Here is a 17,999-nt window from a genome sequence, read left to right on the forward strand (position 1 = left end):
TAATAAAATGGAGATTTCGCTGCTGCATAATTGTGGCAGCGCAGAGACATCTGCATAAGTAGACATTTTGCTGGTGGGGTAGCAGTAACCATAGAGAGAGCAGAAATTAAGATTTATGTTCTCATGATCTTTTCTAGTCATAATAGTAGTACAACATGAGTATAATAATAAATGCAGCTACTGATGTTATATAATCACATGGTACCTTCTGTTATTGAAGTGCAAGAGAATTCACTGCGTTGGGACAAAGAGTGGTTGCTGATATATTTATGAATTTATTATTTTCTTTACATTATCTCCACCTCCTGCTCCAGAGCCCACAGAAAACCGTTATAAAGAAGTGATTGTAATTCAAGGCCACAGAAGCAAGGAACCATATCCCCACGAGCAAATACAAAACAGAGTTGGTAACAGGATTGCAACACCAAAGTGAAAGCATGTCTGCCAAGTCTACACATTCAAAGACCACAAACATCAAACGGGTTTTCCAGGCAGTCAAGGGTTTCAGTGTTCATAGAGAAGAAAACAAACAGGACTGTTTCTAGCTGAGGAGAGATGGATATTTCCAAATGAGCACAGTATGTGTTTCTGTGTACAGATGCAATAGAAAGCCTATAATTGAGTGAACCATCTGCATGTTACATGTGATCCATTTACAGTACAGAAATGTTTAAGCAAGACAGCATCAAGGGTTACTGAGGAGCATACATTTTTGCCCAGGCCAAGGAGCGTAACATCACAGAGTGGAAACGGTCTCTGACTTTTTTCTTTTTCCTTTAGCGATACTTAATATTCATCCCCTGTTCAGCCCACGGCTCGCTGAACTCTTTCAAGACAAAGGCCCAAAAAGATCATTGGATATCTGATTGACCACGACAGCAAATGGAAACTTGTGCCGTTTGGCTTCATAGTGAAGATAGCACAGCCATAAAACACAGGGTGAGACTCAGTTATGGCATTTTGCAGATTAATATGGGTAGCTGAGGGGGATGCTTTGGAAATTGCTTTGACTAGAAATGTGTCAAGGCTGACAGGTTTTTTTTTTTTCAGTTTGATCCCTATTAAGCACTTCCCTCTGATCTAATTCAATAAATGCCAAAGGGAGTTATAATAATCATATTCATTCCCGATCCTTTGGGATATGTGTCTTTGGAACCCATAAATACTCCTAACTTTCTTTCTTCTAGACCTAACATCTTCTGAGGTTTATATATCTTCAGAGGTTTTATATTTCCAAGCTTATCGACTACATACAGTAAAGTTTAGCTTTGGAAAATGCACTGAATCCCACATACAATCAAAGGAGTCCCTGTGAAAGTGCTAAGCCACCACACCGTCATGACATCTTTGAGCTTCAAATAAAGTCTCTGTACTGCTGTAACGAAAATACAATCCATATCATTCATATGTCTATATTAGAGCAATAAAGCACTGCTATCATCTTATTCTCTACTTTGCAAAAGAATCTATACATTGCAGCATTATTCTTTTATTTTTAAAGGGAATCGGCACACACAGCTCAGATATTAAATTCACAACAGCCAAATTAGTCCTTAAAAATTCTCTCCCAAAGCTACAAATTAGAAGACTGTCAATAACTAGTCTTACTTCTCAATGAGCTTTGTAACATTTCTGTTCCACACCGACAAACATCCCTTGATCCCCTCACGACAATATAATGCCAGTAATAACAGATATTGATTTTGCACGAACATCTCTCTGACATCACAGATTAGGGATGAGAAAAGATCTCATTTTCTCATCTCGTACTAAGACATACAGTAAATAATCTTCTCTGAGAAACTGTTGTAGGGTGCTGCAAGAACATAAAATGTAGAGTCAGTGGTGTTCCTCTGCATGTAAGACAGCAAAGGTCTAAAGTCTCATTCAATAAAAGAGTGCTACAAGTAAGTGTGAAGGGTTGCTGGGGGGGAATAATAACAATATAAGCTCCCTTCTGCCTATTTTAATGTAAAATATTCCTCCCTCACAAACATCTGTTGCTGTAGTCTGTACAAAACCTTACATACACCCAAACAAACACGACTAACAGAAGAAAAAAAAACAGGCAGGAATACGACCCAGTTTCTCCTAAACTTGTAACATCTTCTTAAATTTAAGGTCAGTGCAAAAAAAAAAAAAAAAAATCATGAGACAGTAAACAAGACAGCTCGATATCAGCTGACCAGCAGCGGTGCGTTAACTGGCAACCCTGGTGTAACCCAACCTCTTCATCACACTCCCACACACGTCCTCTATTAGTCTGATGTCCTTTCGGGGCATATTTTGTCTCCACATGTTAATGTTGGCTGGTGAAATGTCTCCTTCATACATCAGATTGTACAGGTTCGTGGAGGTGGTGAAAATAAGTTGGTTGAGGGCTGCGGGTGAGACGGGCACCCCCAGAAATGTGTGGATGCTCTCTGCCGTCTCCTGCGGGTAGTTGACCACGTCCTCGAACCTCACTTGGAGGTAGGACTCCTCTGGGAGGCCCTCGCCGACCCTCAGCACTGCTGCTGTGTGAGCCAGCCACAGATGAGCCAGTATCAGGATGGGGTTTGTCTCTGAACGGGACAGCAGCCTCTGAATGATCTTAAACTCTGGCGCCACAGTTGGGCACCCATCCCTGACGGCATCCTCCTTGAATATCAAGGAAAGGTGCTGTGGGATGTTTTTGAGTGAGTAAAGGCTGGGTTTGCTGTTATAAACCATGAGATAAATCCAGGCTCGAGGGTCTCTCACCAAGTAGATTGTCCTGAGGGACGGTCCCACAACCTCCTGAATGAAAGGCAGTTTGAGCGCCCAGCTTCCACTCCGCAAGTTGAGGACCACCCGGGCGTTAGGGTACTCCGCAACATGGCGCCTCATCTCCCTAACATACTCTGCATCTCTGTCCAGACTAGCTCTCAGTTTGCCCTTCAGCTCAGACGCCGGCTCTCTCCGCCTGGATCTTTTCTTTCTGTCCCTAGAGGGGCTGAGTCTCTGGGGCTGTTTGACCCTGCTGCCTTCCACCAGCTGAATATTTTGCAAGTGCAGCTTAGTGTTGTGGACCAGCGAATGCAGCCAGCCCTGAATAATCTTGAACCGTCCATGCGCGGCGTCTGACCTTGACCACTCGCAGGCGTCGACCAGAGAGTCAAACTCAAACTCGGTCTCAGGAATGTCCACGTGCTCGGTGGGAACTCTTATGTAAACAAAGTCTGAGCTGTTGTAGAAAAGGTGCTTGAGTATTTCCGATCCCGATCCGGGGAGGGTTGTTATGACGACGGTGGGCAGGGGGAGCCGGTGCTGCTCGTACAGTCTGATTTGTTTGTTTACTTCGCTTTTGGCACCCGCACCTTTCCATTTTACCCCACAGAGAAGCTGATCGCAGCTGTTAGACACAAACAGCAGCTCTGCTATCCACAGAAGAAGCACAGAGAGGAGGGCGTAACGCATCAGCCTGCTGAAGCAGACATAAAACTTTCTCTGCATGGTCAAAAATCCGATGGCCACGCAGAGAACAACCCCTGCTATCACATTGACTGTGAACCCAAAGTCAAACAGCTGATTATCACTGCTGATTTGTTTGGGGATGAGTTGCGTCCCAAGGCCATATCGTGTGATTTGATATCTATCCTCAACTTTACCGTGACCTCCAAATCCTAGATAAGTCAACCTAGCTCCTATGTCTTTATAGTTTGTAGCAATAGAGACTATTTTCTCTGTGTTATTTATGGTTAAAGAAAGCCTCACACCGTTTTTACTGTTATCCATAAATCTACAGTTGGACACTTTGACATACGGCCCATGTAACACGTACGCTACCCTGCTGACTGTGCCTGTCATTGGAAAAGTGACATTGACGTACTGAGTCCACCTCTTTTTAAACTCTGCCGCCTGCTCTGCCTCCTGTATCCTGGTATCAGGGCTGTGACCCTGGCTGTCGAACCAGAACATTTTATAATGAGCGTCCCACACATCCATCATCGCGCCATTGTACCTGTCCATGAATCTGAAAGGAACGTATTTAAAGTCAATGTCAAGATTGTGGAAAAAGGCGCTGAGGGACGTGACAGGTGAATCACCCCACTTCTCCACGTGGTCGAGCACCAGCAGAGTCTGCGAGTTGAGCAGAACCAAGGCTCTGAACACACTCTTCAGTCTCATAGCCGGGGAATAAGCCGACACCGCTTCCCCACTCACAAACATGGTGTCCCTGTGTGAGGAGGCGACAATCACCTCCCCTCTGGCATCGCCCACACCCTCATCGGTCCAGCGCAGCCACTTAGCGCACTCCCCCAACTGACCCTCCCACGGACTATTACACTGGCTGGTGGGAGACGGACTGAACACCAAAACATTGTTAAGATAGCTGTACTTTGGACCATAAAGTGCTTCAGACACAAATACTTGTCCATTAGGAGCAAATGTGAACGAGTTCTGATCAGGGTGCTCGTGACCTGGGTTAAAGCTGTTCCAGCCCTCCACCCAGGAGTAAGGCTTGTCATGGACAATGTCATACACCGCACGGCCACCCAGCTTGCCAGACTTAAAGGAGACAAAAGTGTTACCCTGACCGTTGGGTAGCCCGGCTCCGTAGGTAACCACACCCCAGTTGGAGAAAATATGCATCTTAGCTTTGCCAAAGTCGTGGGGAGGCTGCGGTGTGAGGTGGTTGTTGTACCAGATGTACTCTGTGTGAAGTGTAGCCCAGCGCTGGGCAGATGACTGCCCCATGGGACCATCCTTGGGTCGGTGCTTCCTAATTTGCTGAGCCAGCCAGTTACCGGTTCCATTCCTCATGACGAACGTGTCGAGGAAAACGAGCTGGCTCTCCGGCCCATAAAACCAGTTGTAGTTTGAGTCTGCGATGCCAACTGTTCTCTGAAACCCCGGCAGCAGTGTGGCATAATAAAACCAGAAGTGTCCCCGCAGCCAGTTGTTCTGCAAGTTGTCAATGTTGAAATGGCGCTGAGCTAAGAAGACGTACTGCGTGATGGACTTGGCTGTGTAGCTTCCATAGGCTACCCCCTCATCCAGAGACCCATCGACAACATGGTTCAGGAGAAACATAGTTTTCTCCATATAGTTCACTGACACTTGTTTCCAGATCATGGACTCTGGGTCGTCATGTGATCCAACCACTATTGCACCAGTCAGGATGGCTAATATGTTCGTGGTCTGATGATTTTGGAGATACTGTTTCCCCCACCCTCTGTACTTTGAGAGCTCGTACAGCTCCTCTGTCTCAGAGCGAATCTTCTTGAGGTAAACATCCCTCCGCTGTTCATCAATGTAAGAGTAAATAAAGTCATAAGCAGTAGCAAAACCAGTGAGAGAATGCGCCATTGGGACCTCGTCGTTGGGGGCACTGGTCACCTTCCAGTCTGGGTACTCAGCCATGCGATCCATAAACTTGATAAGAAACTGCAGGGCAGCAGAGTCCTCTGGGCACAACAGACAGTAGAGAGCCAGGGGAGGCAGATTGTTTCCATAAATCTCATTCCACTTGCTTGTAAACTCTGCATGTTTCACAGGAGGCATGTAAAAGGGGACGTTAGACAACATGGTGAGCGCAGCCGCCCGGATGACTTTAAATATGTGACTGTGGGTGGTGGAGGACCTTTGCCTCAAGTGCAGAACATCCACTTGGTTAAAATACAGGTTGGGATGGGAATCAGCAGACTGGAGTTTCCACTGCTCAGTCACTCTGTTGTGTGTGAGCTTGACCTGCAGCAAATCATCCGTAAAAATGTCTCTGTCTGTGGCATTGAAGACCCCCGAGAAAGCTGTCCCCACTGCGAACAGTGGCAGTAAAAAAACACCATATACAACCCAGTTAACTGCCATGCTGCCGGGTATTTGTGAATACATTTTACTGGATTTCAAAATTAGACAACTGCTTGTTTTCTTCCTTGGAAATGTCGCTGTAATGTCCCATAACTTCAGGTGTTATTTCATCATAAAAGTCCAGGTGAAATCTATTTTGTTAGAGTCCAAAGAATGTATTTCATAAGACAAATGATGCGAGTTCAAAGTCCCATGCATGATAGTCAAGAAGAGGGGGAAAAACTTTAGTGCCAGAGCAAACACAATCCATATCCGCTTGTGCCAATCTTGAAACAACAAGGCAACAAAACACATTAAATCTACAGAAATGTCCCATGGTAAAAAGATCTTTCTGGTCTGTTTTGCATTTTAATCCAAGAGAGGGGGAAAAAAATCCTCATGCCTGCATGTTTTCCTGCGTCCTCATAGTAATACCTGTGCTCGTGAACACTGGCATCTCCCCCTTTCTCGCGCGCGCCAGTAACTCATATTGATCTCCTCCCCAAAAACATTTCCTCTCGGACAAACATCAGTCAGCCCCAGTCCGTGTCGGGTCCAATCACAGCCGCCCAAAGGCACCGTGTGCAGCCCGACCGAGCTGCAACATCCGCGGACGTGAACCTCAGCGAACCGCGCATCTCCGCAGATAACATTGCTCGGTGTCCCCCGCCGCAGAGACCCCAAACTGCCCGCTGCTCAAAACTGCAAATCCTGGTCGGGGAACTGATCTGTTCGCATTGTTCGATCCGACACTCTCCTCTTTTTTCCTCTCTGGGGCTCCACGCTTGATCTTCCGTGATTAGTCCGGTGAAGTCCGGAAAGAGGAAAGTTGTCGTCACTCCTCAAGTATTCAAACAATGAGACATTTTTCGGCTCGTCCGCAGGAAACAGCGCACCAGCCTCCCAGATGAGGAGCGCTCCAGATGTGAAACCGCTGCATCTGCGGGGATATTGTGTGTCTCCGCTGCCGACTGACACACACGGCTCACATGGAAAGCTGGGGATGTGTGTGATCTCCGGAGCCGTCTCCGTTATGTCCTCCCGACTGTTCAGCACAGTCAGTTTGATTGTTTTCCTGCACTGGATGGAAAATTTCCACTGTACAAACTGTAGAGGGAGCCGTGACTTCAGAAGCACGGCCTCACCTCTCATGTGGAGAGTGGGAAGGCGGAATATTCATTTCAGGAAACCTCCCTCCCTCCCTCTCTCTCTGGATCACTAACAGGCTGGCTGAATGATGTGAAGTTCCTCCTCAGTATTAAGACTGAGGCCAAAGAAGCAAAACTCAAACAGGTGGTGATGGAAAGCTCCTGTTTGGATCTTTTATTGGATCTAAAAACAGTCACTCAGTGAGTTGTTTTTGACGTTAGAGACAGAAGTGATATTAAAGGAATAGTTCAATAATTATTTGCTTTATGGTTGAGAGGGAGATGAGATGATTGACACCCATCTCATTTTGTTCTGTTGGATATGGAGCTACAGCCTGCAGCTGGTTAGCTTAGCTTAGGGAGCGTATCTGTGTTCACCAGTTCAAGATTCTGTTAATACTTTGATCCTCCTGTTGTGTTCAGGTCAAATTTGACCTGTTTCAGGTTAAAATGTCATTTTTTTAATTATTAGACTTCAAAACAGCTATTTAAATGCAACAAAACCAAAGGTTTTCATGTTATTTGATTTCTGGCAAATCCTAACAGTCCCTAACAGCTTTGTCAGGTTCCCATCATGTGCTGTGTAGAACTGGGGCCCTGGTACCATCATGACTTCACTTGACCAGGCCCCTGACTATACAAAAAGATCTACTAACCCCTCTTAGATCAGCTGGTGGATCCCAGAGTCTGACTGCCGACTGAGGGCGATCAGGCTTTTGCAGTCCTAATGTGCTAATTAGTGAGCTATCGAGGTGCTGGTACATCAGTTTTGTTACTCTGCCAGAGCCTGGCTAGCTGTTTCCACTCTTTATGCGATGCTAAGCTAAGCTAGCCAGCTGCTAACTGAACAGACATGAGTGTGGTATTGATCTTCCCATCTAACTGCAGAGAAATTAATTAATCATCTTCTCTTTTTCTTTAATGTTGAACCATTACTTTGCGATTTCCTTTAAATGAACAGTTGAACATTTTGGGAAGCTTGCTAATTATCAGCTTTCGAGGTGCCTGCAGGCAGATTGTGTTAGCTTTAAACAGGTCCAGGCTAGCTGTTTCCCCCTATTTTCACTTTTATGGCTAAGCTAAGCTGACAAGCTACTGGCTGGAGCCTTGTATTGAACAGGTGGACTGAAGAGTGGTATTGATCCTCTCATCTAATTCCCAGCAGGAAAATCTTGTTACAAGATACCTGACCTTTAAAATTACAATATCCTAAATAATAATTCACTTAAAGAGTGACTGTAATTAGTCTTGTTCAATTTTTTCTTCATTTCACATTTATACCAGCCTTTGTGGCAATACAATATGAATAGATAGAGAAATAATAATGAGCATTACAGGATAGATCTCATTAAGACACTTAATTTGAAATGAACCTCCTTTTTTTGCCCCAAAAGACTCTTTACACCTTGTTATCTTCGGTCTCAGTTGTGCATCTTTGTAACACATTTCCTGAGGCAACAGAAAAGCCAAACAACAACCTCAAAAGCATCTCCCCTTCGAGAAAAGTGACATTTTCCTGTCCCGACACGTGGCACTGAGCACTCACTGATCACCTCATTCTGTGTATATTAGATTTCTGTGCAGCATCTTCATGTAATGTTGTACCCAGTTCACATGTGTCTTGTGCAGCATGCAGTCCCACAGGGACCACTGTTGCATGATGATTTTTATTTCCTCCCCACAGTTCAAAAGCACACGCTAGAGGCACACAGTTGGCCTTATCAGGATCGCTGCAGGAAACACGCGCAGTAATCTCTCTTTGGACAAAAGTCTCCCATATGGAGAGGAGATGCACTGCATAAAAGCTGCCTAAATTTAAACAGTGATGGCAATCTTGAACTCACATCAGTCAGATCACTTCATAAGATTGTAGGGAATCAAGAAGAGGTTTGAAAACTGTAAACAACTGACAGATTTCTTAGAAACTTACTTTAAGAAAAAACTGAGTGGACCTCCCAACAGATTTTAAGCATATGCTGCTTGACTGTATCAGCTGTCCACTGTCCAAAGGAACAAATCACCACTGACTTGCCCTTATTTAGCCTTATAATTAACATCTCTAATTATGTGATTATTACTATAACTGTGCAGGCAACAACTGTGATAAACTGGTGGTCGCTTGAATTGAATTGTCATAACACAGTTTTTCTGAACAGGAGATCAGCAAAATGCCGTTCAAATGCCTCTGCTGTTTGCCATAAATTCATCTGAAAGCCTGTACAGCCACACCACATGGTTAAAACCATGGCTACAAGCTGTGTCCAACACTGAAACGGCCTTAAGAAGCAGTACCACTAACAGCCACTAGATGATGCCAACAAAAAATCCAAGATTTTCCATGTACGAAAGTCTAAAGTTTTTTCTGAAAGTACAAAAACACTAATGTAAAATGTGGTTTCAGTCAGCAATCGCACTAAAATAAGTATCGTAGAGGTGATTTTTGGTAATTGTTCTGTGTTGTAATACGGCTAAAAGGCAATTATATTTTAAGGCATCTTTGCTTGATTTACTGTCATTTTATCAGCCATGATGGTTATTGCTTGTCCCTCTTCAGCTCCACCCAGGCTCCTTCTGTCTTGGCCAAATTTGGATTTTTTTTAGCAGCAAGACATAAACCCAAATCCATCCTCAGTAAACCTAAAGGAGAGATAATCAGTGCAATGTGTTTTAGTGTCTACGGGCTACATCCCAAACCAAAGCAGGATGGTTAATAATGGCCTTATTTTAGAGTTTTAGTGTATTTTGGAGAAAGAAGATGAACCTAAACCACTGGCCTATTATCCAGTCCCTCAGCATTTCACATGCATCAGTCTTTCCTGACTGCATTAAATTTGCATATTTGCTCGGAAACGTGAACCAACACCCTGCGTCCTGCGTCCACTTCTCTGCAGAGAAAAGCATCATTGCATTTCTGTGGGCTATGACTTTTTAACCACATTGTGTTTCTGGCCGTGCCTCACTCTGTGATGTCAGGACTTATATTTCTTCTTTGGCAGCAGCAGCTTAGCTTTGTGATCACCCAAGACGAGATGGATGAACTTAGGAAAAGACGCCTCTGTTCACTCTCGCTCTCTCTCTCCACCTCCACCTTTTAATGTGTTTGACGTCAGTTACTTCAACGCTCAGTTATCGTGTTTCATATTGCCAGTAATCAGGGCAGCCCTCTGACGTACACTTCATGTTCGTCAGTGGTTCACATGGATTTGGTTCACGGCGAGTTCAGCCTTCACTGGTGAGAGCTGTATTCTCCAAAGTCCTCACAGAACTGCCTCTTAGCTGCAAACTGTAATTTAGACTCACAATGTGTTTTTTTATACATAAATAGAAAATCTATAGTGTATTTTTTCACCTCAGACAGTGAAGAGTAAAGATTTATTGAATTTAAAGCGGTTTAGCAATTGTAAGGCAAGTAATTACCCAGATTTAATAAAGTCCTCAACCTTACCTTGTTATACGATACTGGAATTTATTTTGGATACGAATTAACCTGCTTAAGAAAGAGCGTCTTTAGAAAAGTTTGACTTTTAAAACTCAATCTGAGTAAAAAAAAAAAAACAACACTCAAATGGACTTTTTTTTTCCAGTGTGCATCCCTCTGCTGAACACTCTACCCAGACTTTCACTTCCATTAACTGCCCATCTGTTCAACCTCCACGTTTCTCAGCAGAGTACTTTTGACTAATTTGATCTTCATTTAGTCGCCTCCGCTTACATTATGTCCTGTCTTCACTGGAAAATCGCTCCTCCGAATGGGCTCTGAGCGAGAGGAATGCTTGTCTGGTGCACACAACCACCATTCTTTGAAGGTTTACTCCAAAACTAACCAGAATAACTTCTTACTGTCACAACACTGCACTTCAATTCCTCCCTGAAATTATACTGGACTGAACGAACCTCAACTTAGCCTCCTAATTAGAGTTAGCCTTGGTGTGGTGAAATGATCAGCCGGTCCTCACAGAAAAATGGCTGAATAAATCATCTGTGCAAGCAGGTTGTGATTTACCCGTGTGTCCCATCTGAAACTATAAGTCAGTGTTGACTTATTTTAACTTGCATAACATACTTATGTTTCAGTAACATAACAGTAACCAAAACTATAACCTTTTCTTAAACCTAACAACGTAGTTTTGGTGCCTAACCACAAGGAAACCACGCCTGTTTCACGACGTTAACCACATGACGACGTAGGTTTGGTTCGACCTCAACCAAAGCAAACTGTGACTGTTTCACAAAGTTAACCACGTGATGACAAAAGTTTGGTTCAATCATATGACGACAAAGGTTTGGTTTGACCTAAAGCAAAGCAAAGAGCGACCATTTCAGAATGTTAACCACATGACAACAAAGGTGTGGCACACTGATCACTGATACTGTCCAACAATCATGTAATTTTGTCAGTCACGGACATTCGACCCACTCAGTTGTTTGGGAATGAGGACGTGTTGGAAATGACTGCACGACGTCCACCACAGTAAAATAACACTCTTATCATCAGCTGATCGGGCCTCAGGTCTTTGAGTTGCTGCTCAGCGCTGGCTGCCAGGCGACATTTCAAACACATCTGATCAGAGACGGTAAATTGCCAACCAAACATGGATCTCTAATGCTGCCTTGATTGACAGGTGGCAACTAGTGTCCGCATGTCTACTGTAGCTCTCCTGCTGTTTATGCTGGTTGTTTGAAGCTTTGTGAATCCTGGCCTTGTGTGTTGAGTTAAACAAACCTCCAGCCATACATATTGAAAGGAGAAGGTGTGTGCTGACAGCCAGTGCCCTTATTAAAAATATGCCATGCTGGGAGCAAAGGGAGGTGCGAACCAGGCTGTTGAAAGACTCCCCTCTTTCTCTCCCTGCAGAGAATTTCAATTTCTCCCAAGAGTCTACGGTTGCTCAGCATGCCTGTGTCCTGCATCCGGCCCTCTGGGTAGAGGCACAGGGAAAATTGGCTCCAACTGTTCAGGTTTCAAAGATGGGTTTGGTGCTATGAGACCGTCTGTCAATCACAGTAGTCTTCGCAAAACAAACGGTGCAGCCGCACAACTCTCTGGGTGCTTTCAGAATCATCGTGGTCCCACAAAATCATTCAATCCTCTCGTCCAGAGAACAGCAAACATAATGACGTTAATGTCCGTACACACGGATGAAAGACATTTCTCTGATTCTATGAAAGAATCTTGTGAGCTTTGTTTATCAAGCAGTGTGGTTTTCATAAAAGGAACACAGACAGGAAAGACTGCCGCTTCTCTCGAGTGCGTCATCACACATGAAGACCTTCCAAAGCTGCGAATGTGTGTAGCCTTCAACCTCCAAACATAATGGCTGACAGTGTAAAATGTGCACTGTATAAATAGCATTCACAGTTGTTTTCTTCTTCATAAAACTACACATTTACAAGGTTCTGTTTACGCCAAAGCAGTTTTATTGTATGCTGTACACATGTTTCTTGCTGTTGTACGTTGAATTGTTGTTTCACATTTGTAGCGCGTTGTTAACGACCGCACTGGGTTACCGTTCAGTGGAGTCTGCATCTGTCTGATGTCCTTGATACCTGCTGCTTAATGTGGACCGAAATCTGTTGTCATTTCTGTTTGCTGATGTCGTTTCATCCCTTCACTGTTCACCCATTTCAGTTTGCACATCACTTGCGACATTTGCATCCTCCCATAGCTTCTGTCAAATGGAAACAACAGACAGCAGCTTACACTGAGTAGCAGGTGAGATCATCAAACAGATGCAAATGCTAGGTCCTCATGTTTGGTTTGAAATGCTCTCTCTGAGTGTGGAGCAACGCTATTTTGGCTCGAAGGAAACCTCATATTTATCTACTACAACACTGACGCTGTGTCGTTTTCCAGGTAATTCTAAGTCATCCGGATATAGTTGTCTGGATGACCTTGTAGCACATAAAGTGCTACAATTGTTTCTTAAAGAAAGAAACACGGCAATAGACGGCAAAAGAAAGATGTTCTGTACAATACCTCAGACTGTACATGAGAGACCTGTTCAGAGACCGTTTCTAGGAACTCAGTCACAGAAAAACACCATAAGGATAAATCCAGTTTATTAGAGCTTCGATCTTATTTTCAGAGTTGTGACATGTACATACAATAGTATTATATGAAGGTCCTTCTTTTAAACATCGCATTATTGTCACAATCTCCTCTTCCATCCTTTCACTGCTGAGGCTTTACAAAGCCTGTAACAGAAGACTGGAAATGACATTGGCCTTTGTGACGAGTCTGACACAGACGCAGATGATTGGCCCAGTCGGCTCATGTAGTTCTTTAAGCTTAACATAACCTTGGATTCTTTTAGTTTGCTCATTAACAGTGTTTTTTTTTCTTTCTTCTCCCATTCACTATGTGTGCATTTATGGGGATGAATGAAGTTGAATTGAGCTGAAGTGTACTATGCAGGAATTATCTGCGTCTGTTTGTACACACGACATTCAAACTGTTTGTACGAACGCTGCAAGCTACCACTGCAGGAATCCTGTTTGTTGGTGATGGAAAAGCTGATACTTTACCAAGCTAACTACGCTAACTGCCTACTTGTGAACTCTGCATCGCTCTTCATCGTCATCTTGTCCTTCAGTGCTCACCAGCGGGTGAATTCAACCCCAGATTAACTCTCCTTTTGAAATGAGCTTTGTCCGCCTGGTGCTTCTCCTCACTACTTTTGTGTTTTTTGGTGTTGTGTTTGCCATTTTTTCGTAGCCTCCTCCTGGATGTGTGCTGCTTACAGTCTGGCACATTGTCACTACCTTTCCATTCCATTTCCATGAACATAATGAGGAAATATTGTTAATTAAAACACCTGGCAGGTTGCAAAAATGTTGATACTGAACGTATGTTCACTGACACCGTATTTAATTTGTTTTCCAACAAAACAGGCAATCTTGCAGTGCACTATCTATTTGCTTCAAATAAAAATTCTCTGATAAGTTTAAAAGGGAAATCAGCCTTTGATGGAAGGGCCCACAGCAAACGCCTACTTTTTGGGGTTTGTATTCTTATAAGCTTTTCATGTTACAGCAAACATGGAAAATGAGCTAGAAAAATGTAATGGAGTAAGAAGAACATCATTTCCCTCAGAAGTGAAGTGGAGTAGAAGTATAAAGTAGCAAAAAAACACTCAAGTAAAGAACAAACACCTCAAAATTGTACTTACATACTTGAATAAATGCACTTTGTAGACTTACAGATATTTTCCATATGAAATTCTTCCTATGAGAAAGTTAGCCTCTATGTTAGCCTCCATGTTAGTCTTTAAACATATATTGATGGATCAGTTTGAAGGTGAAAATGAATGTGCCTGATATATGTATAACTCTGAGGATTCACTGATCTGAGTTGTGCGGCACAGTGCCCATGCAAGATTTACGAACACAGGCGGTGTTGATACAGTACCTGTTCAAGTCCTCTGAGGTGTACAATACAAGTTCTGAGTCTTGCCATGAATATTTCAGGATGCTAATTTCAGCATCCCAACGGATAATTTGAATTTTAAAAAGGCACGCTTTCATGAGAGGTGACTGGAAAAGAGATGAAGATTGTAAAGTCTATTTAAAAAAACAGCATGAATCAAACATACATCCAGCTGAAACTCACCATCGTCGCTGTCAGCGCTGCCCTCACAGCACACGGCCTTCACCGCTAGAACTGATTTTGTTCTGTTTACCCATTTGCTGATAGAGCTATGCAGATATTGGTTTGTGTAACGCGACACATTGACTCCATACAGCCATGAATAAACAGGCCTCAAAACTAATTTCAATCCAAAAGAGTGACGTCTGATTCTTCTCCGAGGGTGCCAAATGGAACATCCCACTGTGGCTGATACATCATTTACTAGCAGTGTTGTGGTTTAGCTCTTTGCAGTGTGAGATTACAACTCCAGCGATGTACGTTCAACCCCCTCAACACACATTGACTCTTTCTCGCTACTTTCAGAGAGTCGGGGGTTTAATCTGACGCTGTCAGGAGTCATCTTTTCACAGCTAACACATCAAAGAGTGTGAGAAAGAATCTGTGTTCTCCTAGGTGCACATTATTCAAATGGGCAAACTTGCTTCTCATAGTTTGGGTTCTACATCTCGTTAGCTTCCGCAGCTGACATGTCGCTGTGAAGCTGGGGAATAGGAGATGAGTTTCTAATGTCACTCATGGTAGCATCCAGTGGGAAACTGCAGTGTCTCTAAAAAGGGACTAAAAGATGAGACGCAGTGCAGAGATAACTGTGCCTACTTCACATCATGCAATGTTTTGGCATTAGAGCGCAGACCTCTTCCACAGCCTGCACCACTGGCCCTATTCCCCCAGCTCAGCCTGTGATGTACACAGCCTGCTTTATGAGAGCTTTACATAAATTCATGAGACTATTTGGCCCTAATTAAAATCCATAAACAAGCAAAGTGCAAGTTCATTTGCAGTTCACAGCAAAATGTCTCATTGATTTCCTGTGTTCTCGTAATAGCTGAGGAATTCTGAATGGTGGCCTTTCAGGGCATATTCATCAGTTGACAAATAATCTTCCCCCGTGGAAAATCACTCTCTAAATGGATAATCATGCTACAAAGGTTTTACATCGCAACCTGTGTTTTCTTCATCTGACTTTTTGGCGTTATTGTCTGGAGGGAAACAGCTCCAGATACTACGGTGCACTCGCTAGCAGCATGGCTGTATGGACGGTGACGTCGGTCGGCTGGTTGGTCTGAAATATCTCAATAAAAACTGGATGGATTGCAATGAAATTCTACACAGACATTCATGGTTCCCAAGTGGATGAATGTCAATTACTTACTGATGCTTTGATTTTTTCTCTCATAACACTATAAGTTTGTTATCACGTCCTGCATTGAGGAGGTATCGTCCAGTTATGTTGTTGTCTGGGACACATAAGCATTTACACTACAGAAGATATGTGGTCACATGCATCGCAGACCACCTCAAGCGGTTTAAGTGATTGGATCACAATGCATCTTGGTGGTCGTTGCACTTGTATTTCCACTGTCCACTAGTTATCGGATCACACAAGACGCATGCTAATGCCAGATATAAAAAGGGTCTTTACATCACCAATTCTGACTTTCATAAATTTATGAATTATTCTTTTCTTTCTGGTCAGAAAGAGAAAATAGACATAAAAGCTCCATTGACCTGTTTTCATTTTCATCTGTCCTCTGAGGTTGTCAGCATGTCCTTATTGTCAGACTGCCATAATTTCCTGCCTGGCAGACTCAGAGTGGTGCTTGGAGGGCCGGCTTGAAGAAGCAGCTCTGCAGGCCACAGAGACTCTGACTTCAAAGGGAGTCAGTATTAGAAGTGACCAGCAGCTGAATGTTCTTTGCATAATTCTCTGGCGAGGCTGAGATCTCATGTTCCCTGCTTTGTTTAGGTTGCATGCTTGACCAAAGCGTAATGTGATGTTTGGAAAGACTACTCCTTGGAAGTTTTCTCACGTTGGCACCTTCTTCTTCTTCACATGATGCCCTTAACACATTTTAAATGCATCTGATCCTGTCGATGGGAGACGCTTCAACAGCCAAATCGTAAAATTATAAACATTTGAAATGTAATTATGCACAGTAAGAAGTGCTGTCTTGCAATTTGTTGGAGGAAATCTATAATTTTTTGAGTTTAAAATTACCTCGGTGAGACCGGTAGGGAATAAAATAAATTATAAGGACAGAAGATTCCCCGTTAAGATGTGTCTGCAGTGTTCTGAGAATGTTGAGATTAAAACACACTTTGATGAAAAATGGAATTATGAACACAGGCTTGTCCTCACTGAAGGATGCCTCACCAGAAAAAGGGCTGCCTTCCTGAGCCTTCAAGTAAATCCCTTGACATCTCCTGATGTGATTTTTAATTAATTCTGAAGTTTCTTGCAAAAACACAGAAACTTTCCGCTCACAGGGAACATCCTTTTGACGGTGCAGCATGACTTTTCAGGGCACGTCTTAATTGAGCTGCAAAATGCCACCAAATCAACTTAACTGCATTATGGTAATGACACTTAAGAAAAGTTTCTGTCGCTACATTTTTTACGGCTAAACATCAAAGTAACTGCCTGGCTGCAAAACTACGACGTGATAAAATGAAGCATCTGATTAAGTAGTGTGTCAACCCTTGATTTTTATTGCCAATGCCTTCAGTAGCTTTTTCCTGCCACTCTTCTCTGGCAGCAGAGTCAGTGCTAATTACAACGTATGTAGTAAACTGGAGAGATAATCCAGGCCTTCCATATTCATGATAGCACTGGCTGAAAATTGCTGCTTCACACATTTCCAGAGTCACAGAAAAATGCACAAATTCTCAATTTGCATCAGGTCCGCTTGTTGCCAAATTCTGACTATTATAGCCGAGCCTTTCATTGAACGACGGCTTTCATTGACACGAAAACAGCAATGAAATGGAGTCAGAAGTGACATTTCTGATTTGTGTTGAAGAGAGTTGACGCCATTGATTCTTACTACTACACAGATTAAAGAGTAATAGTCATGTAATAGTTGGCCACCTCTCAAAGGTCACGCTAAGCACCACAGTGCAGTGACCACTAACTGCTGCTCACTAAACTCTTTGTTGTAGCTTCTAGCTGAAGTTAGCTCGTTGACCATGCACACTGCTGGATCATATGCACTTTAGTTTTTGCATAGATTAAACCAATATAGATATTACATGTTAATTATTGAGCTTTAAAGGTGTTGGTGGAAGAATTTTGCTACCTTTAGACAGAGGCTAGCTGTTTACCTCAGTTTACGCTAAGCTAAGATAAGCTAACCCAGCTGCTGGCTATACCTTATACTAGTGTACAAAATGAGAAAAGTATAAATCTTCTTATTTAACTCTCAGAAAGAAACAAATATGTGTCTTTCCCACAATGTCAAGCCGTTCCTTTAAATTTCCATCATATACCAACCAAAAGCACCCATCTGCACACCCTCATTAGAATAAATGTCAGACAAAAACGTTGAGAAACACTACCTGTCTTTTAAATCGCCCAATTTCTTTGCAAATAAAACACAAAATTGCATTGTCAA

The 17,999-nt window shown here is 43.1% G+C and overlaps 1 protein-coding gene across 1 annotated transcript; it reads right to left on the reverse strand.

The window, feature by feature from the left end:
* Positions 1–252: 252 nt before the first annotated feature.
* Positions 253–6,879, reverse strand: dselb (dermatan sulfate epimerase like b). Its single transcript, XM_076761540.1, has one exon. It carries the CDS (start codon positions 5,854–5,856, stop codon positions 2,200–2,202), a length of 3,657 nt encoding a protein of 1,218 aa, XP_076617655.1. The 5' UTR covers positions 5,857–6,879; the 3' UTR covers positions 253–2,199.
* Positions 6,880–17,999: the final 11,120 nt, after the last annotated feature.

Source organism: Chaetodon auriga, chromosome 21 (genome assembly GCF_051107435.1).
Source record: "Chaetodon auriga isolate fChaAug3 chromosome 21, fChaAug3.hap1, whole genome shotgun sequence".
NCBI lineage: Eukaryota > Metazoa > Chordata > Actinopteri > Chaetodontiformes > Chaetodontidae > Chaetodon > Chaetodon auriga.

Coding starts and splice junctions, on each gene's coding strand:
- dselb (XM_076761540.1), bottom strand. CDS start 5,856: ATGTATTCACAAATACCCGGCAGCATGGCAGTTAACTGGGTTGTATAT.